Below are 26,969 nucleotides of genomic sequence, written 5' to 3'. Positions count from 1 at the left end.
TCACGATGGACAGTGATTCGTTTTAGACAAATGAAATGTAATTACAACCAATTCTGATATACCCCCAACTTCAGACTTTAATAATGTCAACTTTAATAAAGTCTTTAATAAATATAAAAACAGGATAAAACAGAATAAACCGAAATTATATATTTTGGTTAACCTAAAAATGTGAAGAAAAAGTACACACAACTCTTTCAATCCATTGTTTCGACAACTTTTGACTTAGCCACGATTTTCTTAAATTTACGCTTTTCTTTTTTAACTTTCTGCTCTTTCTTCTTAGTCCAGCTGGGATTATTCTTGAACCTCTTATTTTTCTGATCTTTGTCAAGAATAGGCCCTAACTCCAATCGTTTCAAACGAGCTTTTTCCCTAATCTTATCGCTATAAGGAATCTTCTCAACATCAACCTCAACCGACAGGTTCAACTCAATAGTCCTGTTTTTCAGCTCTGGCATTTTTGGAACCTTCAACAAAGCGAACGACTCAACAAGACCCTCCATGTCCAGTTCTTTAAGGATGAAGATAGCTTTGCACATGTGTTTGGTGTATGACTGTATAAAGGAGACGAAGGCACGGACCCCTTTCTCGTACATATCCCGGTCGTGGGAAGCTAGTTTCCTTATCTTGGGAGTGCTGTCCAGGACTGGGAACTCTGTTTTGTACTCCTGGGGGTATGAGAAGTTAGTTTAAATAGTACGACTTGAAAGGTGGTGTAACTACCACTATTGTGATGGTCTGCTATGTACGCGGTGAATATTTTGTAGAATTATTAAGTTAGATTATATAGATTTATAATGTTAACAGATCATATAGAGAGTACAGATTTCTAACATTAGCAATTGATGGAATAATTCTTCTGGTCACCAGGGGGGGGGGGGTCCAAGGGGAACTTTGGGGAGTTTTGAGGAACTTTTTTTTGGGGAACTTCAGGAAACCTGGGGGACTTTCCCAAAGTTCCCCCAAAATTCCCCAAAAAATTATCATGCCAAAAAAATTATCATGCCAAAAAAATTATCATGCTGCAAGTATCAACAAGTAAGTTAAGATTATACCTTATAATAACATACATGTTAACATTAATGGGTATTAATGTATATTAGAGAAATTTTGAATAATTTCGAATAATTTTGAATAATTTTGAATAATTTTGAATAATTTTGAATAATTTTGAATAATTTTGAATAATTTTGAATAATTTTGAATAATTTTGGGGAATTTTGGGGAACTTTGGGGAGTTTTGGGGAACTTTTTTTTGGGGAACTTCAGAAATCTTGGGGGACTTTCCCAAAGTTCCCCTTGGACCCCCCCCCCCCCTCACCAGCGTGGGCAGTGGGTCTGACTACTGACTCAAGCACCTCTTCCGATGGGGTGGATATCCCTCAGTCGACAAGTTACTAGTGGTTGATAATGCTGGTAGAGCTTTAGGAAAGATGCAATGGAGAGTGCGTGCAATGGATTAGAATGCAATGAGAGAGAATAATGAGTTTTGCGAGCATAGACGGGGTAGTATTTTGGTGAGGTTCGTACGGTACCAGGGGAATAATTGAGTAAACACCGGAGGATCGAGAACACTCTAGAGGGGAGGGGCAGTTAGTAGAGCCACGAACGGAACATTATGTAAGGTCCGATAGAGGGCCAGGAAGGCAGATTGAGTTTGTAGGAGTTTGTCAAATCAGTTATTGTATTATTATATAGTTTAATATCTTGTAATCCTCTTTATTGCTCTTGTTTCTTTGTTTTCGTTGTTCGTACCCTAAATTGCTACAAATAATCTACGAATCCGAAGCAAGTGGTGACTGCTTACAAAAGAACAAGATCCCGTCCATCGTGATCACCTGACACGACACGTGACCTGTCGATATGCTAATTAAAAGTGGGAGATCTAATGACCCCTTGTTGGGATCACATCAACGTCATGACAGGTATAACGAGCTCGTTAATACGTGAGGACTACTGTACAATTACGGTATAAATACCGACTCTTATCTCTTTATCTCATCTATTTATTAGTTTTTGAAACGTTCCTACATTACAATTACCAGTCCTACAACATGACACTCCCCAATTCTAATCCTTCCACTCCAACTTCTCATCAACCAACTAGCCATAAAAGAAAGATATTGGACCTGAAAACTTATCTTTCCCAATCAAAGAGACCCTCTATCTCTTCTGAAGATAATCTATCCCAACAGACGGTTCATGAACATCAATACATTTCATTGATCTCATCTGATTCCACTTCAGCTACACAGAAGAAAAAGAGACCCCCTCCATTGGACCCTCGACTTACCCGCTCCAAGACGATCTTTTTATCTCCCCCAGATAAAGTCACCAACCATAATATAAAAGATCCTTACTCTCCAACTAAATTTACATCGCCTTCTGAACTTATTTCTCCTCTTGAAGGCGCCAAACGTAGACGATTACCATCCTGTTCTTTAACAGAGACTTTCCACTCAGTTCACTCCCCCAACATCCACTCTCCTGCTATCCAAACTGACTCTACTCCTCTCATCAGAATGCGAACAAGCTTTACCTACTCCCAGTTACAGACTCTGGAGGAGACCTTCTCGAACAGAATCAGATCAGCTTATTACATGGTCATGAGATCGCTGGACAGTTCGAACTTCCTGTTGAGTGCATCACTTCCTGGTTCTCAAACAGACGAGATTTACAAAGGAAACGAGATCAACGCAGGCTAAAGCTGCAGAAGACACGAGCTTGAAATAAACTCCTTTATTGACTGATTGTTGTCAATACAATATTTTCAATTTGTATATAAGAATTTCCTTAAAAACTGACAGTTTATTTGTGCATGATTCCAACTCTCAATCTTAGTTCACATGAGGGCCTCCCCGGCCCTGACAGGGGGAAACCTATGCCCAGCAGAAGAAGGGATAACTGACCCCGGCTAAACCTACACATGGTCGCTAACTGCATTGCTAGGGTGAGTTTATCTTACCCTAAAATCTTATGAAACCAGTCAGCAGACAGTAAAACTAGCAAGTTTATTAAAATGTTAAAATAAATCAATCCTTTGTAAATGTATAAAACACCATAATAATATGATCTACCCTCAAAAATATTCATTAATAATTATAATTATATTTTTTCTAGTTATTAAATTGTCCACTTTGCGCTGATCTCGTTTCCTCTGCAAATGCCGTCTGTTTGAGAACCAGGAAGTGATGCACTCAACAGGAAGTTCAAACTGTCCAGCGATTTGTTCAGCGTGTAATAAGCTGATCTGATTCTGTTTCGAGAAGGTTCCCTCCAGAGTCTGTAACTGGGAGTAGGTAAAGCTAGTTCTCAACCTAATAACTGGAGTAGAGTCAGCTTCAGGGGATTGTACAATTAAAGATTGCACCGCATGTCTTGTCTCCGACACCAAGCAGCAAAGTAACCGTCTTCGTTTAGAAGGTGAAGATAGTTTGGTTGTAGCGTAGGGTTCTTGCAAGTTTTGAATAACTTGCTTCAGAGGTCTCACTTTCTTCAGATTAGTTGGTATGTGAGAGATTGGAGCACGAGATCCACCTGATATCTTAGTCATTGTTAACAGAAATAGCACTAAGGTTTGTAAAGGTTTTAATGTAGCAAATGTAGACAACGAGGAGTGATGATCAAAACCTTGAAGCGTCTGTTTAAATAGGTCACATTTTATCCTAAGTAAATATCATAGCTGTCTCACTTTTCCTGTCACATGATGTAATAAGGTCCGTGCAGCTTGAGCCTTGATCATAAGATACTCAAGCTGCAGATCGTTTGTCAGATTATATTTCCATGTGACAGATTAAGCTTCAGCTTGACAGGATGATGTTTCTGAGCACATGTTTAAACCACACCCCCACGCACAACTAGTAAATCGCATTATTAAATAAAGCTTAAAACCCTAGCTCCCTAGGAACTAGCTCAGTTTTTGTAAAAGCGAAACTATTGAATCTTTTAAGTTCATATTGAGTGTGGACTTGTTGTACGACTGTTGTGTGTCAAGGGAGACCACTAATCTCTTCCAACAGTTCTCATATCCCCAGCAAAAAAATACATAGCCCTAGCCCCAAGGTCTTGAATGTAATAAAAGGTCAATAGATTATAAATAAATAAATAAATTCTAACATTTATTACACGCTTCGACATTAAAATATACCCAACAAAGATGTACATTAAAGTCATTCAAGCGAGACTTAGTGTTGAAATAGCAAGATTATGGACTTTTTAAACAGTTCAGATTTTATGAACAAATATTTGTATGAAGTTACCAAAATTATGCACTTTCATATCAGTTCAGACATTATGGACAAATATTAGAAATATTATCAAAAGCTAGTTGGAAATAAAACGTCTTTAGGGCATTTTTAAAACATTCTACAGATGATAATGATCTCACTGAGTAGGGTAGTTCATTCCAAATTTTTGGTCCACAAAACATAAATGCAGCATCTGTTCGTCTGAAATGAGGAGCAGGAGGAACTTTCAACAAATAAAAGTCATCATCTAGTCTGGAACTTCGTCTTCGTACTTCCCTTAGATTGACGTGTCCTTGTAAGTACTGAGGGGCTATGTTATTAAGACACTTGAAGACCAGAAGTGATATTTTGAACTTAATTCTGAACCGAACAGGCAGAAAGTGGAGCTTTTTGAGGTAAGGCATGATAGGTTCACGTATCTTTTTTCCGTAAAGACCAAATATAAATCTAGCAGCATTGTTCTGTATCTTTTGTAGCTTATGGAGATTCTTTTCTGTTATACCATAATAGACTGAGTTGCAGTAGTCTATGAAACAGAGGATATTGGAGTGAACTAACTGAACTTTTAGGTCATGGGAAAGCTTCGAACCGATTCTTGCTAAGTCCCTTTGATTCAAATAACATACTTTGGAGACAGCATTTATTTGAGAGTCCAGATTCATTTGGTGATCGAAAAGGAATCCCAGGTTCTTGGCCTTGCTAACAGGGCAGATTGAGAGGTCTCCTAAATCCATTGTCTGGATTGGGCTGACATATGGACCTATATCAATGAACTCTGTTTTTTCATCATTCAGTTTTAGGAAGTTAACTGTCATCCATTGCTTTATCTCCAGAAAGCAATTTTTCACAGCTGTTAAATCAGGATTAGAACTGTGAACATCAAAAGTAAAGTACACCTGTGTGTCATCTGCATACAAATGTATCGAGAAACCATATTTTGTGACAATTTCTTCAAGATCTCTGGTATACAATATGAACAGTAGTGGTCCTAAAATGGATCCTTGAGGTACACCAATATCCAGATAGCCTTCAGAAGATGTGGCTTTTTTTACTTTAACCTTGAATGTGCGATTATTAAGGTAACATTGTAACCAGCTGAGTGCTAGTTCTGTAATACCATACGCATTCTTGAGTTTCGTAAGAAGGAGGTTATGGTTTATGGTGTCGAAAGCAGCTGATAGATCTAAGAGTAGAAGCACAACATTCGATTTGCTGTCAATCATCATTAGAATATCATTATGTATTTTGGTAACTGCAGTTTCACAACTATGGAATTTTCTATAGCCTGATTGATATGGGGAAAACAGGTTGTTGACATCAGCATATTCATTTAATTGGCAATAAACTACTTTTTCTAGTATTTTGGACAGATAAGTTAGATTGCTAATCGGTCGATAGTTTTTCAGCTCATCAACATCTAAGGTAGGTTTCTTGAGTCCAGGCCTAATAGATGCTTCTTTTAGGGCAGATGGAAACTTTCCGACTCTTAGTGATTCATTCACGATGTAATGGATGATTGGGAGAAGCTCGGGTAAGCAGTTCTTGAAGAGCCACATTGGTATGACATCGAGTACGCTTGATTTATTGGGAAGACTCTTAATTAAGGTTTCAAGATCTGATAATGAGACTTCCTTAAACTGATTAAGTCTACACTTTGCATTATCTATCGAAGTAGAGTCCTTGGTACCTTGACCGTTTAGGGAAGTGTTTTGAATTTCCTTCTCAATTAATAAGTTTAAGTAAAAACAAACGAACCTGAAGAGGAGCTTTCTGGTTTATGCTCAAGAAGTTGACGTAAGCCATCTCATTGGGAAGTAAGAAAAGTAGAGCATTGCCTTTACACCCCATCCTAGCAGTTCGTCCACATCTGAAATTATATTTTATGTACAATTTCAAGACTGAGTGAGCAACTCAGGTATTTAAAAACAGATAAAGATCAAAAGCAAATGTGGTGACAAATGATGGTTATCCACCGATGGAAAATGGCGAAATTTCTGTAAATTTGTGGATAAATGGTGAATGATGAAACTGTACTGAATCTGACCTGTGAACGAACTCCTCTGGTTCCCGAGGAGGGTCGTACTGAAGAACCCAGTCAACTCCAGGCACGTCAATACCTCTAGCAAGCACGCTGGTACAGACTAGCACACCACGTGTCATCTTACGAAACTCTGAGAACACATCCTCTCGTTTCCTCTTCATCTTGCCGTGCAGTAATAACACCTTAATAAAAAACATTTATGAAAATCCCACAGTTTGCAAACGTTAACATTGTAATTTCCAAGTTCGTTTTTGACATCGATTTCTAGTATTATAATACCCGTTCGATAAATCAAGATCTAAGCTAGTTATATGTGGTTTTGGTAGAAACCAGTACAGTTTGATCTTGATATATCATGCCTCTCTATACCGGGTACCCAGATATGACAGGGCCTCCTCCTCCCCTAAACTATTAGTTATGATTTGAGTATGTAACAACTAGCATATCGAGATGTATTTCATCACAATACGTGCATATAAGGCCCTATAACGGGGTATATGAGACCAGAGACGCTTGACAGATTATTTGAGAGGCTACAGTTACTGGGAATTGGAGTCAGGCGAATCTCATTATACGTGATTTTTTAAAATAAAGTTTACTTTTCATTTTCCCCAAAGGTCCGGTATAATGGGGTATAATATAGAGGTATAACTGTAGTCAATTTTCTACCGTTATTTTTTTTAAAAACAAACCTTGGTGTTTTTGAAAATAGTTGTGATAATTTTGCCGAAGTATTCGACTGCCGCGCATGTGCTGAAGAACAGCATTTTCTTGGCATCCTTATTACATCTCAGGAATGAGATAAGACTTGACGACTTCTGGGCAGCATCACAGCAGATGTAGTAATTGTTCAGACTCAGAGGTGTCTTTTGTATCTGTTAAATTACAGTAATTAATTAGAAGTAATAAAACAGTAATTTAACATCATAGCATCATCAACACTGCACTCTTGAATAAATTATGAAGACGTCTCCAAAAGCTGAATGTTTAAAGCTGAAAGTATTCGCATTAGTTGATAGTAAACTAACCTGACGTTGATTAGTTGATAGTAAACTAACCTGACGTTGATTAGTTGATAGTAAACTAACCTGACGTTGATTAGTTGATAGTAAACTAACCTGACGTTGATTAGTTGATAGTAAACTAACCTGACGTTGATTAGTTGATAGTAAACAAACCTGACGTTGATTAATTGATAGTAAACTAACCTGACGTTGATTAGTTGATAGTAAACAAACCTGACGTTGATTAATTGATAATAAACTAACCTGACGTTGATTAGTTGATAGTAAACTAACCTGACGTTGATAGTAAACTAACCTGACGTTGATTAGTTGATAGTAAACTAACCTGACGTTGATTAGTTGATAGTAAACAAACCTGACGTTGATTAATTGATAGTAAACTAACCTGACGTTAATTAGTTGATAGTAAACAAACCTGACGTTGATTAATTGATAGTAAACTAACCTGACGTTGATTAGTTGATAGTAAACTAACCTGACGTTGATTAGTTGATAGTAAACAAACCTGACGTTGATTAATTGATAGTAAACTAACCTGACGTTGATTAGTTGATAGTAAACAAACCTGACGTTGAATAATTGATAGTAAACTAACCTGACGTTGAATTAGTTGATAGTAAACTAACCTGACGTTGATTAGTTGATAGTAAACAAACCTGACGTTGATTAATTGATAGTAAACTAACCTGACGTTGATTAGTTGATAGTAAACTAACCTGACGTTGATAGTAAACTAACCTGACGTTGAATTAGTTGATAGTAAACTAACCTGACGTTGATTAGTTGATAGTAAACAAACCTGACGTTGATTAATTGATAGTAAACTAACCTGACGTTGAATTAGTTGATAGTAAACTAACCTGACGTTGATCATTGAACTTCTGTTTAACAGTTACTCTGTATGGGTTCCTGAGACCTGCTCGTATCAGATCCTCTACTTGATCTGTTTGAGTTGCACTGAACAACCCTGTTCTTCTCTGTGAAAATACACTTTGTCATGAAGCTGTAACTGCCATGTGCGTTGTACATTGCACAAGTGAAGGTTTTTTTTGTATATGGATTTTCAGAGATTTAAAAAGGGATTTAAATTTCACACACAATGAAGGTCAAACAAATCAAATTTCCGTTAGCGAAGTCAAAATATGTAAATGTGAGCAAGATTTCCTTTTGTTTGATTTCTTACGATTAGGCAACTTATACTGTTCCAAATAAAGAGAGCCTATCAATTCAAAAATATTTAAACTAATACCTGTTTAGGTAATCGAGTTAAAATGGTGGTTAAACTTTTCTGGAATCCCAACCGGAGTAACATGTCTGCTTCGTCAAGAACGAGCATTTCAAGCTCTTTTAAATAAGGAGCCAACCGTTCTGTTAATAGGTGTGAAATATCAAAAAATGTAATATTTTAAAGAATTTTTTGCCAATAATTATTATATTGTGGGCACTTATATATTATCTCCCTAATATCTCCTGATATTTGAATTATGTAAATTATAAGTTAAAAAAAAATTCCCAACCAAGGCATTTCTCTATTCTTCCAGGAGTAGCTATGATAATGTTTCCTCCATCTGACTTGAATTTCTGCTCATCCTCCTCAGGTAATGAATGACCTGATAGAATATTTATTGTTATCTTACATTTACAGTACTGTTACATTTACTGTTACATTTACTGTTACATTTACTGTTACATTTACTGTTACATTTACTGTTACATTTACTGTTACATTTACTGTTACATTTACTGTTACATTTACTGTTACATTTACTGTTACATTTACTGTTACATTTACTGTTACATTTAATGTTACATTTTCTGTTACATTTTCTGTTACATTTTCTGTTACTGATCACAAATTGAGAAATTGTACCAAAATCATTCACACAACTTGACAATATAGAGCTATAATTTAATTTACCTCCAACAAATACACATGTTTTGATTTGAGAGATGTGCGTTGAAAAACGCTTTACGACATCATCAGTTTGCAAGGCTAACTCTTGAGTGGGAGATATTATTATCCCCAAAATTTTGTTGTCCTTAAGTGCAGCACCAGATTTGAGTATTTTGTTGAGCATCGGTACCACAAAAGCAAGTGTTTTCCCTGAAATTGATAAATATGATGATTTAGTTGAAGTTTTTAACTTCAAAGGTTGTTAGGTAAAATGAACATATAATGTCAATATCAAAATAATCTCACCTGAACCAGTCACAGCTTCAACAGCAACATCTTTGCATGTAAGAAAAAGAGGGATGGAATGCTCTTGAACAGGTGTGAGATCATGAAACTGAAATACTTCAGTTATAGCTGATAGAATAGCCGCATCAATATTCAGCTCATGCCATTTCATATCCTGAGAATTAGGATTTGCAGTTAATAAAAATATATTATTGTCAATTACAGTTAAAATTTAATTCTCTTGAGTTCAAAGAATACAAGAAATTCATTAAATGTCTCCAAACTGAGAATACAATACAAGGGATCTGGTGGTTAAGTAGCGGCTTCAATAATTTGAGATTGGTAAGTTGATGGTTTGAGACCCGCTTCTCCTATCAAGCCCATGGGGTGAGATAAGGATTTAGGTTTATGGAGTCCCCTCTTCTCTTAACCCTAAATCACGAACTTCCATCTGATAATTTGGTTGAGTGAACCTTGTAAAGTCCTTAGTCCACTTTAATGAGTTATGAGGAAGGGCTTTTCCAAAAATCTCCATTTGTTCTAGTAAGGATAGCCGTTATCCACTAATTGTTAACCTTTCAGTATACACGCGTTGAAGTGTGCCATAACAAATGTTGAGTAAATGCAACCTATTAACAAAAGCATCAAGCAAATTCAGAAACAAAGTATTCTCCAGTTTGCAGGGGTATCTTTTTCTCACGTCTTGAAGGTTAAGGTCTGTCTTTGAAGACAGCCTTATTGTCTATAGATAGTGTGCAAAGTAGAATGAACCTCTCAGCCCGTACTTCAAAATAACTTAAGAAGGAAGAAAGGGCTACAGAATCAACAAATTTATAACAATGAAAATATGATGCCCATCTGGTGTATGAATTTTTGTCCATGACTGCTAGTTTGTAATTGGACTGTAATCAAGGACAGACAACTAATGGGGCAAGAAATGTTGAATGTGCGGGCCCAAAAGATTTTGCACTCACCGAAACGCTAGTCCATATGAGTTTTTGGAGACAAAGCTCTATATGAAAAAAGGCTAGCAAGATAGGGGATGCAATAACGATTTTGAAATCTTGGACCTCGTCAAAAACCAAAGTTCAAAATGCCATTCAAAATCGAAATGAAAAGAAAGAGTGGTTCACTTGAATATGGTTCAAATTATCTGAATCAGATATGTTCAATATAAGTACATCAGTAATAAATATTGTTTCAAAGATAAAGCGTGCAATGTTAAAAGCTCTAAATCATCAAGAAATCTTAGTAAAGCGTTTCTATCTGAGAGAGTAATAACTTATTAGAATGCCCTACCGCTACCAGTGCAGTGAATGTTAAGAACTTCTATAGTGATTTTAAAAGAAATCTCGAATGCTTTAATAAGAAATGAAGCCTAAAAGGAATTTGTTCATATAATGAAGTGATAAGAATTGAAGGATATAATAATTTAGAAATAAGCGTAATCATAATTATCTGTGGTTTCATCAATAAAAAACGAAGAAGAAGTTTATAAATTTGAATTAGGGCTAGCGTTGGACCTAATTTAAAATGTTTTGACTCCTTAACATGTTCACTTCATAAAGTGAAAGTTTAAATTAATCGATATTTTTATTTATGAACATTTTTGATTATCTTAACAATGGTTGGAGCAAATTAGAGACAATTCATCAAAAATGGTGCACTTCGTTGTGTTACTAATACTTTTATGTAAGTTAGCAGATGTTCTTACTGGTGCCAATATAACTAATTTGGCGATCTCTGAGGAATCTACATTGCTTTATTAGTTGTGTAAAAATTATGTCCAAAATCAAGTAGTATCTGAGGCTAAACAAAACAAAAAAAACAGTTCTTGTAAGTCACATTTTAAAACAAAGCTCTTAAAACAAATCTCTGTAAAACAATTTGGAACTAACTAATAAATATTACTTTTGACCTAAATTTGAGTCTTTGAGACTTACAAATTTGGCCTCTAGGGTCATAGTAAAAGAGAAAGAATATTCAAACAATATACACATAATATAGCAATGGCCAATTGGCTGACTATAAGGTCATGGCCTGAACAAACAATTTTTTTAAATAGTCAAGTGATGCTAAAGCAGAGCACAAATGTGTAATAAGTTAATAGATAAAAATACTGATTCAATGATTAAAATTATAGCTGTGAGTGTCAATAAATTACTGTGTCATAAAAAAAGGAACGATGTACACGTGATCTGAGATACCAATATCTCAATATCAAAAGGATAGTGTCTAGAAACATTCATAGTCCATGGTGGCAGGTATCAAGTTAAACGAAGTTACACTGACTGGCAATGTATACGATTGCCGTCTCCCTCTCTCACCCCTGACCGCTATCAGGGTGCTCCTGAGGATTGAGAATCTAATCCTGGTGCGCATGTAACACATAATAGCCGCATAGTCTTCTCCTCTCTTCTGGGATAGTTTTTCAGCGAGTCTCTTGTGGTATCTTGTGGCTTGTGGACCCCATCCGCCATTGCTAAGCAGATATCCGGCAAGCCCTTTCGTTTGCTTGGCGACTTTAACTCAGACCTCTTCAAAGTTTCGTCACACAACCAGTTATTTGAAGACACTATAATTAGTAATGGTTTGTATCCATCCATCTCAATTGCTACCCACTTCCGGCCTAATTGTAAAAACTCGTGTATAGATAACATCCTAGTTAGTGATATTGATAATGTTTTGCTCTCTGGTGTACTTCAGGATAGATTAAGTGAACACACGTTCATATTCTCCTTCACCTCAACCCCGGCCCCAAGAAATAAGAACAATGAAAAACATGTCCGCTACTACGACTACTCAAGTGCCAAGCTTAAAAATTTTGTTTCTGACCTTGAGGTGAAGGTGAATCAGCTGTCCCAATCTTCAGATTTTTGCGAATTTGTCGATTGCTTCAAATCCACCCTTGACAAGCACTGTAAATTAGAAGTACCGAAAACGACCAAAAGAACACCAAAGCTTAATCCTTGGATTACAGATGGAATCATCCTCTCAATCGACAGAAAACATGAGCTTTGTAAAGAATGGTCAGATACAGTAACAGATAAAGATCCATCTGGCAATGTCCTTCTTTATAAGATATTTAGTGACTATCGTAGGATGCTTAAGGGTATCATAAAGGCAGCCAAACGCTCCTATTACTGTAACGAAATCTATAAAAACATTGAAAGCAGTAAGAAAACTTGGCAGATAATAAATGAGCTTAGGGGCAAAAGAAAGAAAACAACCAAACCACCTTTCATCATCAATAATGAAAGAATCTTGAACCGGAGAGCAATTGCCAATGGTTTTAATTCCTGGTTTGTATCAATTGCTCCCAAGCTCAATGAAACTATCACAACTGACTTGTCTTCTGGTATTCCAATTCTCCCCATGAAAACATTCCATGACTTCCTTAGCCCTAGTAACTCTCGATCTATTATGTTAGAGGACAGCACTCCTGAGGAGGTTCTAAGAATAATCAAAGAATTCGAGAATGGAAAGGCCAGTGATATTCCCATAACCGTTATTAAAACTTCATCCCACGTTATTGCACCAATTATCAGCAGATACTTAAACAAAATTATGTCAAATGGTATATTCCCTGATATACTTAAGACTGGCAGAATCACACCCGTCTTCAAAAAAGGTAATCCAGAAGAAATAGAAAACTACCGTCCTATATCCACCTTGTCCATATTTGGCAAAATATTTGAGAAAATCATATATTCTAGGATTTATTCGTTTGTCAGCTCTCAGGGAATAATATCTAAGACTCAGTTTGGTTTCAGGCAATCGCACTCAACCTCCCATGCAGTAAACTACTCTGTTGACCTCATATCTAAGCACATCAAATTGAAGCACCATGTGTTAGGCATATTCATCGACCTCAGCAAAGCTTTCGATACTATAGATCACTCAACATTACTTACCAAACTAGAAAGGTATGGCATCCGTGGCGTGGCAAACGATCTGATCAAGAGCTACCTAACTAATCGATTTCAGTACACTGATGTTGTAGGAGAAAAGTCTGACCTACTTCCAATAAAATTTGGGGTTCCCCAGGGGTCAATTCTCGGACCCCTTTTATTCCTACTTAACATAAATTATATCTCTAATAGCTCTAGCTTGGGATCGTTTGTCACCTTTGCGGTTGACACCAACATATTTGTTGTTGGTAAAACTGCACAAGAAGCATATGAACGCAGCAACGCCCTACTTTCAAACCTTCAAACATACATGCGGGCTAACAAGCTTCACATAAACATGTCAAAATGCTGCTACATTCACTTTAGACCTAAGTCACGTACTGAAGCAAACGTTGAAGAAGAATTCATAATGAATATAGACAACTACCCCATCAAAAGAGTAACGTCAGCTAGATTTTTAGGAGTCGTCATTGACGAAAATCTAACATGGGAAGAACATATAATAGCCCTAAAACGGAAGCTTAACCATGCCACCTCAACTCTGTGTCGTCTACGCTGCTCCCTCCCAGAATTTCTCCACAGACAGTTATACTACACTCTTTTTGAATCCCATCTGTCGTACTGCATATCAGCATGGGGTGGGGCAGCTAAAAATCGTATAAGCTCAATATTCACTGCACAGAAGTACTGTCTGAGGGTCCTGTTTGGTGATAGAGCAGCCTACCTGGATAAATTCAAAACGTGTGTTCGAACCAGACCATTTACTGACCAGAAACTTGATAGTAAATTTTATAAAAAGGAGCACACTAAACCTCTGTTTAAAAACAACGAGATACTCACTGTACAAAATCTTTATACTTACCATAGCTACATAGAATTATTCAAGATCATGAAGTTTTCTACTCCTATGTCTATGTACGAAGAGTATTCTCGTTCTTCCAGGAAACCAATGCTTATTATCAATAAACCGGATCCCCCAGACAACCATAACACGAGGTCAACGAAAATATGGAATATAATAACCCCTAACCTTAAAATCTTTGATTGTTCTGTTAGTATTTCTTGCCTGAAATCCAAACTGAAATCTTCACTACTTTCCAACCAGCATTGTCATGCCGTGTATGACTGGACAAATAAAGACTTTGATATTTGTAACCTTAAATTTTCGTAGGCTCCTGCAGGGATTCCACCTGACCTCCAAAATTTCATGACCAAATCGACTTACTCTGCCAGCGTATTCCTCTGTCAAGTTAAATGTGATGTGTGAGTGAGTAAGTGTAGTGTAAAGAGATCCTATTTTTGTATCCAATTTGAATTCTAATAAAGACCCTAAGCATTATGATCAAATTTTTAGTACAATAGTTATATCAGGGTTGACTTCTATGATTAATATTATAACCCAATATTCATTTCTTTTTCTCCCTTAAATTTAAACCCCCACTTAGACATTTAGCCATGATTTAGTATTGAACACCCAAAATACTTACCGTCCTTAATAATCGTAAAGACCATTTGTTACAAAATAGCTGCTAGAATAATGCATGCCAAATATTCCCTCTTACACCCACAAATTATAATGCCTTCCCATCAACGCCTCTAATTTGGTCACTAATCAACCAGACTAGCGTTCTGGTGTGTACAAAAGCTACCAGCCAGTACATTCCTTGCCCCGCTAGTTGATTGTCAAAAAATCATACAGCTCAGAACAAACGGCCATTTACCACTAAGAGCATTATATGTTTTCATTTGTTTAAATTTTATGCTGTAAAATGTGCTAAAACTTTGATTATTTGTTTAATTGATTATTTGTTTAATTGATTAAATTTGTTTAATTGATTTGTTGAGTATATAAGTGGGGTAAAGGTGCCTTTTTCCACCTGGATGATTCTGTTGTTGTACTTTTTCATTTTCCTCATTTCATGAGCTTTATAGATCTGTTCCATATCTTTTTTGTCATATGTGGGTGAGTTGGGGTGGGTAACACAGACATCAAAGAATGTTCGTTCAAATGTGCTCCAGAGACCTCGTGAGGATACATCAGGTGCAGCTCTATCAGCATTGGTACCAACAATTTCTTCATTATCAAGGGGTATCAATGCTGGCTCAGTCACTACATCTCTGCATACTTCACGCTGCAGCTCTGCATTTAGATCGCGGATGTTGTTGTGTCTCATAGAAACATAGCCACCTTTCTTGCATATAAGTGTGTGATTCACATCATTTCTCTCTCCACAAGCACAGTGAAATGGGGTGTTAGGGATCTCCCAACCATAACGCAAGTAAAGAGCATCACGGAACTCAATCTTGTTCAGGGAGTAGCCAAATCTCTTCAATGGAAGTGCAGTAAGCCAACATCCTGAACCTTTCTCTTTGATGAACTGGAGAGATCTCTTTAGGTTGGGATCTCTTACACTGTCCTCTATTGATTTGCTAACCGTAAATAAGTGTTTCTCCTTGATTGCCTTGAGACTTTTTATAGTGTCATTTTGAATTGACATGTTGTAATGTTCAAGGGTGTTTTGCTGGTTGATAATCAGGTCTGTGAGGTCTTTTGTGATGGTGACTGAGGCTGTGAATTCTCTATTGCAGTTTTCAACTGGGTTGGAGATACCTAGGCCACCATGTCTGACTGGCAATGCAAATATGGAGCGGTCCAAGTCTGATACGTTCTTACCCAAGATTGCTGGAATAAAATCTGTTCTGATGCAATCCTCCAATGGTTGAAACAAGTGACTTATACCCGGGATGGTCCTCTGAATGAACGTCCACCGGTGACAAATTCCCTTAGTATATGCAGTTAAAGCAGCTTGGGGCTCCTCAACAGCAATTGATGACAACAGCTTAATGTCCTGACACCATTTATGGACTTTATCTGAGACATATTTGTTCTTAAAAGCTTCGCTGCCAATTGCTGCACCCAAATGGCGTTCTCCTTCAGACTCGATTTTAATACCAGTGCCTGAGAATACTTTCTGCGCAAGATCTAGGTCCTCGCTATTCTTCACAATCAGGACGGTCTTACTGGCTTTTGGGTAGTATCCATACTTTGGTCCTTGCTCCAACAGCGTATCCCACCATATCTTAATACCTTCTATCTTTCCACCAGCACTACTGTCGTCTGCATACCAAGACTGTTTGCAAACACTGGGCTTGGAGGCTGTGGCTAGGTCATCTACTAGAGGCTTGATCCCTAACGCAAAGAATGCCATTGCTGCTACATCTCCCTGAGTTGAACCTTCCTCAGACTTAAGTTGGTAGTGGTCCTCGGTAATATTAATGATCAGGTCTGCTGGCTTTTGGTAGTGGTTCTTTAGAGGGTCATAGTGGCACAACGTACTAAAATTAAAGTGCAGATAGAGGTTTAAGTTTAGGAACTGTGAAAAATTCCTCTTGACCATGTCATAATTTCTATGTGAATACTCACCTATGGTTGACTCAGTCGAATGATAAAAACAGTGATAAAGGGTTATTGATAAAACAGTTATATTATTCATTGATCACTTTTTTCTAGGAACACACCACTTTACCATAGCTATAGAATTAATTAGAGCCCTGTCCCCTGAATCGTCCCCTTCAGTAAATGTAAATTATGTGTACTAAAAAAACCATTTCAAATATTTTATATAAAATTATTCAAACAATATACACATAATATAGCAATGACCCTATATAAAATCAACCCTTAAAGAATTCAAAAAATTCCCTTAACAATCAAAAATTACCCTTGGCCTTGTGGCTCCAAGTTAAGATCTAGACTGTTTATATCAACAATGTTTTTTCTTGCACCTCTGTCTCCACGGAGAGAAATCACTAATTGACTTGTAGCGCGATGCGTTACTGTGCCGCGCCGCGCACTCAATAAGGCTTCTCACAGCGACATCTCTCCTGGCTAGATCGGCGAGATGCGCTACTGTGCCGCGCCGAGCTGCCATGAATTGACATCGTCAATTAATAATTGACGATTTAAGTACAGGACCATACGTGACGAGTACTCCTTTGTGCTTTGTGCTTTGTATATTTAAAGTATTTAAAAGCAGTAACTTATACGGAAAACCGCTTGCCAATTTAACGAAACATGAAATTTTAATTATTTAATGACAGCAATAATGAATTATGTTAAATGTCATTGTGCTTTAAGTTTATTGTATTTACATATTGTACTACATTCTTACTTCTCAATCCTCTCCCTCGAGTGTACAACTGAAAAACTTTTCGGAGCTAAAAAGTTGACTCAGCTAGTGGTGACAATACAAAATTGCTATCAAAATTAAAGATAATTAACATTTTGGAAACCTCTAACAAATTGCAAATGTTAACTTTAATTGTAAGTGAGGTTGTGGTTGCGAGAAGCATAATTGAGTGCGCGGCGCGTCCCAGTAACGCATCACGCTACAAGCGCGACAAGCAACAGACAAAGAAATAAAGAAGATTTGTCAAATAAAGTGCTTGCAGTGGCGCGCGCCTACCTCCGCCCTCTCGGCGCAGTGGCGCAAAAGCACATGGTTAGGTGAACTTCAAAACTACAATCCAATATAAATAAAAATAATTCCCTCCAAAAACTGTAATCAAATGAGAAAGTATTGTCATGTTCACTGATTTTATAATACACGGATCTAATTAAATATTATTAACACTTCGCGCGCAGCATCAGAAATGATACCAAGATTTGTGGTGCCAAAAGTTGGTCGATGTGCAATGTGACAAAACCTTCCTGTGTCGCCGTTAGGTGGGCGCGCGCTATAGCTATATACTGCAAGCGCTAGGGCTCTGGTTGTAGCGCGATGCACTATTGGGCCGCGCCGCACATCAAATAATTCTTCTCTCAACCTTCGGTAGATCGGCAAAATGCACCACTGGGCCTCGCCGAGCTGCGAAGGATTGACATCGTGAATCAAGGGCTAGCCCTTGATTCACGATGTTTGCTCTAACCGGAGCCCGGGAACCCTTGTGCTTTGCGCTTTGCTCTAACCAGAGCTCTGGTTAGAGCAAAGCGCAAAGCACAAGGGCTCCCGGGCTCCGGTTAGAGCAAACATTTCGCTGAAAACCGAATCACGAATGCCGATCAACTTTCGAAAATAAATTCTAGCCAATGTAATTTTTTGTGTTGGATAGTATTATTTTTTAAACAAAATCAAGCCCACTATGACATATGAAATTATTTTGCAGTAATTGCTTCACGCTTTTCAGTCTTTTGTTCTATTCGCTTTTGTCTAGCTTCGCTTATTTGTCTTTTGTTATATTCGCTTGTCTCTTAAACCCAGCTACCTGCAACCTGGATACCTCAATCCTCGCTTCGGTTACTTGAAGACCTCACTCTTTTTATTTGTGATTCTGATAAACACGATTGGAGATATAGCGGGACAACAACCTGATTTATTAATTGTGAATTGACGGATGCAGGATGGTACTGAGATACTCGTTTAAATTTCTTCCCCAGAAAACCGTAGCTGTTAGCGGGCTCGCTATAACATATAAGAGATGGTTTAATTTAAACAAATGGCTTGAGCTGGCGTGCGACATTAAGCGCGACATTAAGCATTCGTGGCAAATTCCAATCTTTAAGCAGCCAGCACGTGACACAATTCAGCCAATCAGAGGACAAGAATCTGCAAAGTTAAAATTGCAAACTTTTGATCGGCCCAAAATGAGACTTTTGATAAATAACTCAAAATCTACGTTGTCTCAAATTTCCCCCTGGGGAAAACGTTATTTTTACGAGGCGAGCATTTTGCAAAAAACTGGAAGTCCTTATTTCTGATTTCTTTTACTTTGGAAGTCGCAGCCGTGCAGCCTCTGTCCGTTTGTGTCTAGCAAGGCTGCTCGATCTTGTAGGTTGGACTCGTCGACGCGGTTTTGATTAATGATCACACAAAAATATGGTTTATCTCCAGTTTGTGTCCGTATGTGTCTTTCTAAAATACGAGGAATATTAGTCCTGTAGTCACACAGTGCACATTTGTGCTGTTTGTTAGCAAGCTTAGCCGAATTTTTAACGAACGGGGTGGCTAGTCTCCAATAGTGTCACCCAAATTGCCACGATCAGGCTCGGTAGGTGTAGGAACAGATGAGGACTTTCCTGTAGCAAGCCTTGTGTTTGATGGTGTGAGCGGAAGATTGCAATTATCACACTGAAATTCTTTGCAATCCATAGGTTTAGTATTAGTCAGGGCACCACAGAAAATCTTGAAATCTTCCATTTTTACAAAGGTCACCGATTGCGACTTTGCTTTTAAAGTGTTCTGAATTAAATTCATCCTGATCTGCCGGTACGCCTTAAGGTTCAGCTTTCAAATTGTTATTTTCGGCATCCTTCTCACATTTACAAGTGCATACTGATGATAACCAGGTTGAAGTAGTGCTAACTTGCTGGTCGTCTGTCATCTCCTCTTTGATATCGACCCCCTCAAACATTTCTGTTTTTGAACTGACATTCCTGATTAAAAATGTCGAATGAATGTTTTTCATGTTTTTAGCAAACACAATTGAACAACAACTTTTTGTACAGCTCGAAAGGAATGCGAAGGTATTAGTATTACTATTGGATGTTGTAATGCCTGAACGAAACTTTATGAAAGAATGAATTGTCCGTGTTGAAACTATAGTACGATAATATTATAATTTGTTACGACTCAATCATCAAAAATACTAAACGTTTAATCTAACAAATTTTATTTAGCAATTAACGGAAAAATAAAGTACTCTCGTCTACACTGATCGGTAAAAAACGTTTAGCAACAAAAACTATGAGCATGAACGTAGTCGTTAGCGCTCATATTGTAGCCGACCAAATTTTTGCCGATACAGTATAGAAAAATAGACTTAAAATCGACACACTGGATAAAGTAGAGCTCTGGGAGCCATAATTGATTTAATACGGTTTATTTATACCATCTGCAATTTTATAACTCATGTTTAATCATATCTTAATGTAGATTTTGTAATTAATGCGAATATATTCGCATTAATTATATATATTCGCATTAATTATATATATATATATATATTAATTGAAGTCTGACTGAGTCTAAGTTATCATATTCTATTAAATCTCACGGTATCTGATTCAGATTGAATTGGTATATTTTCAAAATATCGTGATATTTAAGGCATCCATACCACCAATTTAAATGGAATAAATAAGTTCAACTTAATTATTATTATTATTTATATAACGAATTGTTGAATATTCGTATTATAGCGTTCGTTCAACAACTCTATCTTAAATCTATCAAACATGCTTTTAATAATTCCTATCAATAAATTAACCAACAAAATTCCATTATATATGGCCCATTCCAGAAATTTGTTGGGATTCAACTTTCTTTATGATTACGACCTTTGTTTAGGTGAGGTAGTATATGCCTCGATCTTATATGTTTTAACAAAGCGTCCTTTGACCTAGGATTACAGTCACAATATTCACAGCCATTCTGCCTACTATGAGTCAACATATGCTTTTTCAAAGTTTCAGCTGTCCTCGCTTTATAGTCACAGACAGTACAGTGGTGATGTCTCTCTCCCGTATGTGTCTGCTCGTGTCTAGCAAGATTGCTCGATTGATTCGATTTGTAATCACACAAATTGCATGAATAAGGTTTCTCTCCGGTATGTGTCCGTTTGTGAGTATTAAGACTGCTTGATGTACTTGATTTAAAATCACACAAACTGCATACATATGGTCTCTCTCCTGTGTGTTTCAATTTGTGAATAGCTAGGTGGCTCCTTGTAATCGATTTAAAATCACACAAACTGCACGAATAAGGTCTCTCTCCCGTGTGTGTCCGTTTGTGAATAGTAAGACTGCTCGATTGATTCGATTTATAATCACACAAATTGCAAGAATAAGGTTTCTCTCCGGTGTGTGTCCGTATGTGAGTAGCAAGACTGCTCGATCTACTTGATTTAAATTCACACAAACTGCATGAATATGGTTTATCTCCAGTGTGTGTCCGTATGTGTCTTTCTAACATACCAGGAATATTAGTCCTGTAGTCACACAGTGCACACTTGTGACGTTTGTTAGCAAGCTTGGCAGACTTCTTAGCGGACAGAATAGCTTCTCCAATTGCGTCACCCACATTGCCACGATCAGGCTCGGTATGTACAGGAAAAGATGAGGACTTTCCTGTAGCAAGCCTTGTGTTTGATGGTGTGAGCGGAAGATTGCAATTATCACACTGAAATTCTTTGCAATCCATAGGTTTAGCATTACTATTAGTCAGGGCACCACAGAAAATCTTGACATTTTCCATTTTTACAACGTCACCGTTTCCGACTTTGCTTTTAAAGTGTTCTGATTTAAATTCATCCTGATCAACCGGTACGCCTTCAGGTTCAGCTTTCAAATTGTTATTTTCGGCATCCTTTTCACATTTACAAGTGCATACTGATGATAACCAGGTTGGAATAGTGTTAACTTGCTGGTCATCTGTCATCTCCTCTTTGATATCAACCTTCTCAAGCTTTTCTGTTTTTTGAACCGACATTCCTGTTCGAAAGTATCAAATGAATGTTATGTTGTTAACGTCTTTAGCAAGCAGAATACAAATTATTTGTACAGCTCGAAAGGATCGAGAAGGTACCTATTACTATTATATGTTGTAGTGCCTGAATGAAATTTTATGAAATTTATTGGCGTGTTGAAACTATATTACGATAGGATTATAATTTGTAACAACCCAATCATCAAAAATACTAAGCCAGATAATTAAGCCACAAATTTATTTAGCATTTAACAGAAAATAAAGTACACTCGTCTACTTAATCTATATCTAGGTTTTAATACTTTCAACACTAATATATAACAAATAATTTTAGAATATGAATATGACGTAGAAATGTTGATACGTTATTCAGCTATTTATTTCCATTAGAATCTGTCTTCACTGAGTCTATTCAGAAACAATACGAAATTTGAATGAAAGAAACATCAATAACATTACATGAGACTCATTAAATTAATCCACTACATAGATTTAAGCAGTTTTAAATGACTGGCTAGGTGACAGTTGATAAAAAGAATAAGCATGATATACAAAAAAGTTACACTTTTTGTGGTACACCCTGTACTTATAGACTAAGAATCGCAGAAATAATTACTGAGGATTAAGTGGGTCAAATGTAATAGTGCTCGATATATCAATGTTCAAGTGGTATAATCAAGATTTCTCCCATATTTCGCGGCAAATCGTGAATAGTAATACAGATTTTGGCTCAGTTTATTGCGAAATAGCAAGAATATTTCAGTTTTCCGTGATATGAAACATAGCGAGTTTTTTGCAACGCAACCTTCCCGATAATTTCAAGTCTTCAAAGCTGCAAAGAAAATAGTAGCACATTCCAAATTAATATTTTTCTTGATCAATGTGTTGGAGTGTTTGAATAAATTGGACAAATAAAACAACTGTGTACAGCAATAAATTGGAACCGTTGAGAACAGAAGGGGCCTTAATACAGAACACTGATAATTATTTCAAGGGTGATATGACTAGAAATAAAATCAAAGACAATCTGACGTGAGGGTAACATCATAGGTCAATGTGATGACAGATGATACAAGATAAAGTTGTAAGATTCCTCAAGTCATATTGAGAATACCCGGGTAACGGGTAACCTTTCGGAACTGTTAATCTAATAAGGTGATATGGTTGATCGACTATCAAGTTACACATTCCACTCGGAGTCCGCGACCCCCTCAAAAATTTGGTCGCGGGCCCTGGTCTTGTAACAAATGGTAATGCGATAATTACTATACTCGCCAAAGCTCAAAAGTAGGGTGTGGCATAATCAATGTGATGATTCTACACACAAGTGCGGGGAAGTGCGAAAAGTTTTGTTCGAAAAATGAGCGAGAAAAGGATTATGGGTGACTATTGTGCAGACAATCTGCAGATGACTTAGCTACGAATGGTAAAACTAAACAGTTATCTGAGAAATATCTTTTTAGTGAACTAAGAGTTAGGTTTTGGTTAACTGTATTAGTCATTGGAGTTTTTATAAATTGAGAAAATGTGTCCCTCCTCCCTCATAAATTATCGATGTACACAAACAAGATCACATCTTTTTTATCTGATATCTAATATGTCGTCATATAGGATCATAAATTTTCATCTAATATCGCAAATAAATCAAATACCTTCATTCAATTACTCTCAAAATTCAAATCAGGATTTATTATTTATATCAATTTTTTATTCACATTAACTTATAATCACTTAAGTCACATTAAAAGTCATTTTATCTAGTAACTTGTTATATATGTACCTTAAAATCACTTAATATATGGCATATCGAGGTACCTGGCATAGAGAGGCACGGTATAAAGAGGTTCGACTGTAATAAAGGAATAATTTATCCATTTTACCACACTTTATATTTTGGAAACAAAGTACTGTATAAAACGTTTTTAAATACAGATTGAGAGGCACTTTACAATGTAGAAACCTTATTATCTAAAGAAACCTATATATCTATAATGCCGTAATTAGATTCATTTGTCTTACGAGCGTTGTGAAGGCTACACGACGTCTGAACAACAATGAACAAATGAATTAAGGAATGAACATCAAAATATGCAGCCCAGTTATCTGGTTTGAGGTTTGTGCCAGCTGTATGACATTTGTCGTGCTACTTTGTTCGATGATAGATAACATTAATATTATCCGATTCAGTGCAGGTTCACGGTTAAAGTATTTACTTCATCTCCAGAAAGTCTCCATCTTCTAGAATCTTCTAGAATTTACACCTCGAACAGGGCACTGTTTCCCATTAACAGAACTAGCGTTATTTCTTACCTTCACTCCGCCGACATGTTGCTCCTCTTAGTTGTGCTGGTTTTAGTAGCTTCCGTCCAGCCTAATGAAGATGATAAAGGGTATAATGCCTTACACTTTGGTACTAGCAACAGTGACTATGTGACATTTAGGTTTGATATATCCCCGTTCCGCAACTCGTTCTCTACGTGCATGTGGATAAAGCGTATCTACACCTCCTCCTCCTACCCAATGGTAGCAGACTACTATAGCTCTGGTGGAAATGATCTTATTATAACAGCTAATGGGGCCCAGACGTGTGTAGTACATGATGGTGGTCTGAGTAGCGCATCAAGTAAGTTTGCCACACCCACCGGTAAGTGGTTTAATCTCTGCCTGACCTGGTCTCTATCTTCAACAACAAGTAACCTGTATCTGGATGGTGAACTCGTGGCAACAGACCAGACAGCATCAGGGAAATCACTTACCGCGGGTGGACAGTTGTGGTTTGGCAGAGCCTCTAGTACTTGGACTAATAGTGCTAGTAGAGTATTTGGTGGTGAGTTGTACCAGTATAATATGTTTGCCGAGGTGTTGAGTGCTGCTACAATTAGGAAGATAGCTGATGGTGGGTTGTGTTTTGACTTGGATGGACTTTCTGAGACGAGAGTGTTACGGTGGGTGGACATTATGAAGAAGTCTAGGAGTGGGTCTGTGACGGATACTGATACAGGGTGTAAAAAAACATTGAATAATACGCGTGAGTCACAAGCGAATCTGAACGAAACAGAGACAGAGCTGCGGATGATAAAGGAGCAGTTTGAAACTCTCACTGGACAGTATGAAACTGTTACTGGACAGTTGAACAGGACTGAGGATAAACTTGAAACTGAAACTGGCCGATTTAACGAGTCACAGGCTGAACTAGACACTGTCAGAGGTCGACTGGGAGCTGAAACTGCTGAGCTTAACCAAACAGTAGAGGAACTGGAAACTTGTTCTGTTAATCTTAACAAGACAAAGTCCCAGCTAGACGGTGCCAGAAAGTTTGAGAATATCACTCGGTGGGATGTGTTGTTTACAGCGCCGTATTACAACAAGGTATTCTCAGATGATCTGTACGAAGAGCTGACTACAGGCTGGGACATGTTAAGTGAGTAATCTTCTTTGTTAAAATAACTGCTTCATTAAGACATTCTCTGTATATTTCTAACATACAAACTAACCTATAATTTCCCCCGCAATGCATTGAATTAATTTAAGATTGTCCAGGGAAATTGGTTGGCGTTAACATGACTGATGGGGTAGTCAACCACTTTCGGGAGTACCACTCGGAATCTATGTGCGGCGTCTTCGACCATTTCTCATCCTTTTTGGAAATACTCAGTAAGTTATCAAAACTTTTTAATTTGCCTTAGATGAAACTTTAGAGGTAAAATGGGTTTTATTTCATTTTGGCGTACCACTGACTTTGTTAAACAAGAATGTCCACTTTTTTAATGGCCTTTCTTAATATTTAATATATGGCTGGTAAAAAGAAGACGTAGTTCACCAACCAGATTTAGTTATCAAGTTTCAATTTGAGTATGGAGATTTGTCTTCTACCAACAGATTACCTTCATTGTTCGGTGAGTCTATCAACTCTACAATTTCTCCAACCTTATCAGGCCAGTTTATCGGAGTTGAAATGACAAAGGGGATTGTGGAACACTTTAGAGAATCCTACAACGGCGCAGAATGTGACAACAACACAAAGAGTTAACTCTCGCTTGATACGAATTGCAGATCCGATCAGGGGTTGAACCGCGGATGGAGATTAGATAAGAGACATATTTTTCGTCGGGACTTAATTTTACTTGCCCAGCTAATATTGCATAAATCAAGCTGTGTTACGACGGCCGTTAATCATTTTGAATTGAACACTGTTATTTAATCTTAAACAGTGAACATTTTTTACGGGAGGTTACAAATAATACGTATTACTATTACCTAATTTTTCTTGTTAGTGTTACCTGCTTTCAATTGTTCATTTTATTAGGACATGTGTTAGAACATATTCTGTTCAAATTAAATATCAATTGATGATATCTTGATCAAATCTTCTTTCAGGAAAATTACATCGTTTAATTTTATTCTACGGGAACAGCTGCATAGTTATGACTGATTTATAATACCATACCACTCTAATTTCCACTTAGTAAACGTGTCAATTTAATATTATTAATCTAATAGATTACCTCCCGGCAGGCCCTGACTCATTTCATACCGGAGATAACATTGCTTACAGCTGAGATCTTCTTCCTTGGTCGAGCACACGAAGTTGATGGTGTGACGATAGTGACGTCACTGACAGATACTGACTTCGGTATGTTCAGTATGTTAACCTGCAACATTTTATTAGTTTCTAAGTTTTCGGGTCTAGATTTCCCAAACATTTATTTGAGCAGGCGAATCCACAGAGTGTCCAAATTATTTGACTCTCATTTTCGGATTAAACCTTATTGCCACTTTAAGTTTAAAGATTGAATGTAGCTAGAATTTTACATTCCTAAAAGATATTTGGCATGTGTTTTAGTTATGTGTATGCTTACGATCATTTAATTCAGGATAAAAAATTTACGCTAGTTGCAGCGACACAGAGTTCAATTCTCACCAATCAAGCTCTATTGCTTCACAAACTTTCGCCTGCCCTCTACAATTCGGTGCGTTATATCTCGTTATAATGAACAAAAAATTATATTCTGCCACGTGGCCTTCAACGTCAGATTATGAGAATTTAAAATAAAATTAGGTACCGGAGGTACCACTTTGT

At 37.1% G+C, this 26,969-nt stretch overlaps 3 protein-coding genes across 4 annotated transcripts in view; 1 reads left to right on the top strand and 2 right to left on the bottom strand.

The window, feature by feature from the left end:
- LOC134815768 (probable dimethyladenosine transferase) overlaps positions 1–21,961 on the bottom strand; it is a 70,791-nt gene extending 48,830 nt beyond the window's left edge. The window contains exon 1 of one of the 2 annotated variants that reach the window (XM_063824357.1): positions 21,951–21,961. The gene's annotated coding sequence lies outside the window, so the exon portion shown is untranslated. The remainder of the gene's footprint in view (positions 1–21,950) is intronic. The other variant, XM_063824358.1, reaches the window with a different exon arrangement.
- On the bottom strand, positions 52–9,674 carry LOC134815766 (ATP-dependent RNA helicase DDX55-like). The gene is made up of 9 exons (XM_063824355.1): positions 9,517–9,674; positions 9,235–9,420; positions 8,834–8,926; positions 8,566–8,684; positions 8,177–8,293; positions 6,984–7,166; positions 6,295–6,473; positions 6,006–6,117; positions 52–671 (listed from the first exon to the last, which is right to left on the bottom strand). The coding sequence occupies exons 1-9, from the start codon at positions 9,665–9,667 to the stop codon at positions 198–200; spliced, it is 1,614 nt and encodes a 537-aa protein (XP_063680425.1). The 5' UTR covers positions 9,668–9,674; the 3' UTR covers positions 52–197.
- A 2,250-nt stretch (positions 21,962–24,211) lies between the features above and the next one.
- Positions 24,212–25,919, top strand: LOC134815816 (uncharacterized). The gene is made up of 3 exons (XM_063824402.1): positions 24,212–25,310; positions 25,430–25,543; positions 25,825–25,919. Exons 1-3 carry the CDS (start codon positions 24,215–24,217, stop codon positions 25,917–25,919), a joined length of 1,305 nt encoding a protein of 434 aa, XP_063680472.1. The 5' UTR covers positions 24,212–24,214.
- Positions 25,920–26,969: the final 1,050 nt, after the last annotated feature.

Source organism: Bolinopsis microptera, chromosome 5 (genome assembly GCF_026151205.1).
Source record: "Bolinopsis microptera isolate Bmic1 chromosome 5, MBARI_Bmic_1.0, whole genome shotgun sequence".
Lineage (NCBI taxonomy): Eukaryota > Metazoa > Ctenophora > Tentaculata > Lobata > Bolinopsidae > Bolinopsis > Bolinopsis microptera.
This window is presented reverse-complemented; position numbering and strand designations above follow the sequence as displayed.

What these genes read in the sequence shown, in the direction of transcription:
- LOC134815766 (XM_063824355.1), bottom strand. Translation starts at nt 9,667, where the DNA reads ATGAAATGGCATGAGCTGAATATTGATGCGGCTATTCTATCAGCTATA. An exon ending in AACATGTGTATTTGTTGGAG is followed by an intron (nt 8,927 to 9,234) that starts GTAAATTAAATT and finishes ATATTCTATCAG; the next exon opens with GTCATTCATTACCTGAGGAG. An exon ending in ACCAGAAAGCTCCTCTTCAG is followed by an intron (nt 672 to 6,005) that starts GTTCGTTTGTTT and finishes TCATACCCCCAG; the next exon opens with GAGTACAAAACAGAGTTCCC.
- LOC134815816 (XM_063824402.1), top strand. Translation starts at nt 24,215, where the DNA reads ATGTTGCTCCTCTTAGTTGTGCTGGTTTTAGTAGCTTCCGTCCAGCCT. An exon ending in TACAGGCTGGGACATGTTAA is followed by an intron (nt 25,311 to 25,429) that starts GTGAGTAATCTT and finishes AAGATTGTCCAG; the next exon opens with GGAAATTGGTTGGCGTTAAC. An exon ending in ATCCTTTTTGGAAATACTCA is followed by an intron (nt 25,544 to 25,824) that starts GTAAGTTATCAA and finishes CAACCTTATCAG; the next exon opens with GCCAGTTTATCGGAGTTGAA.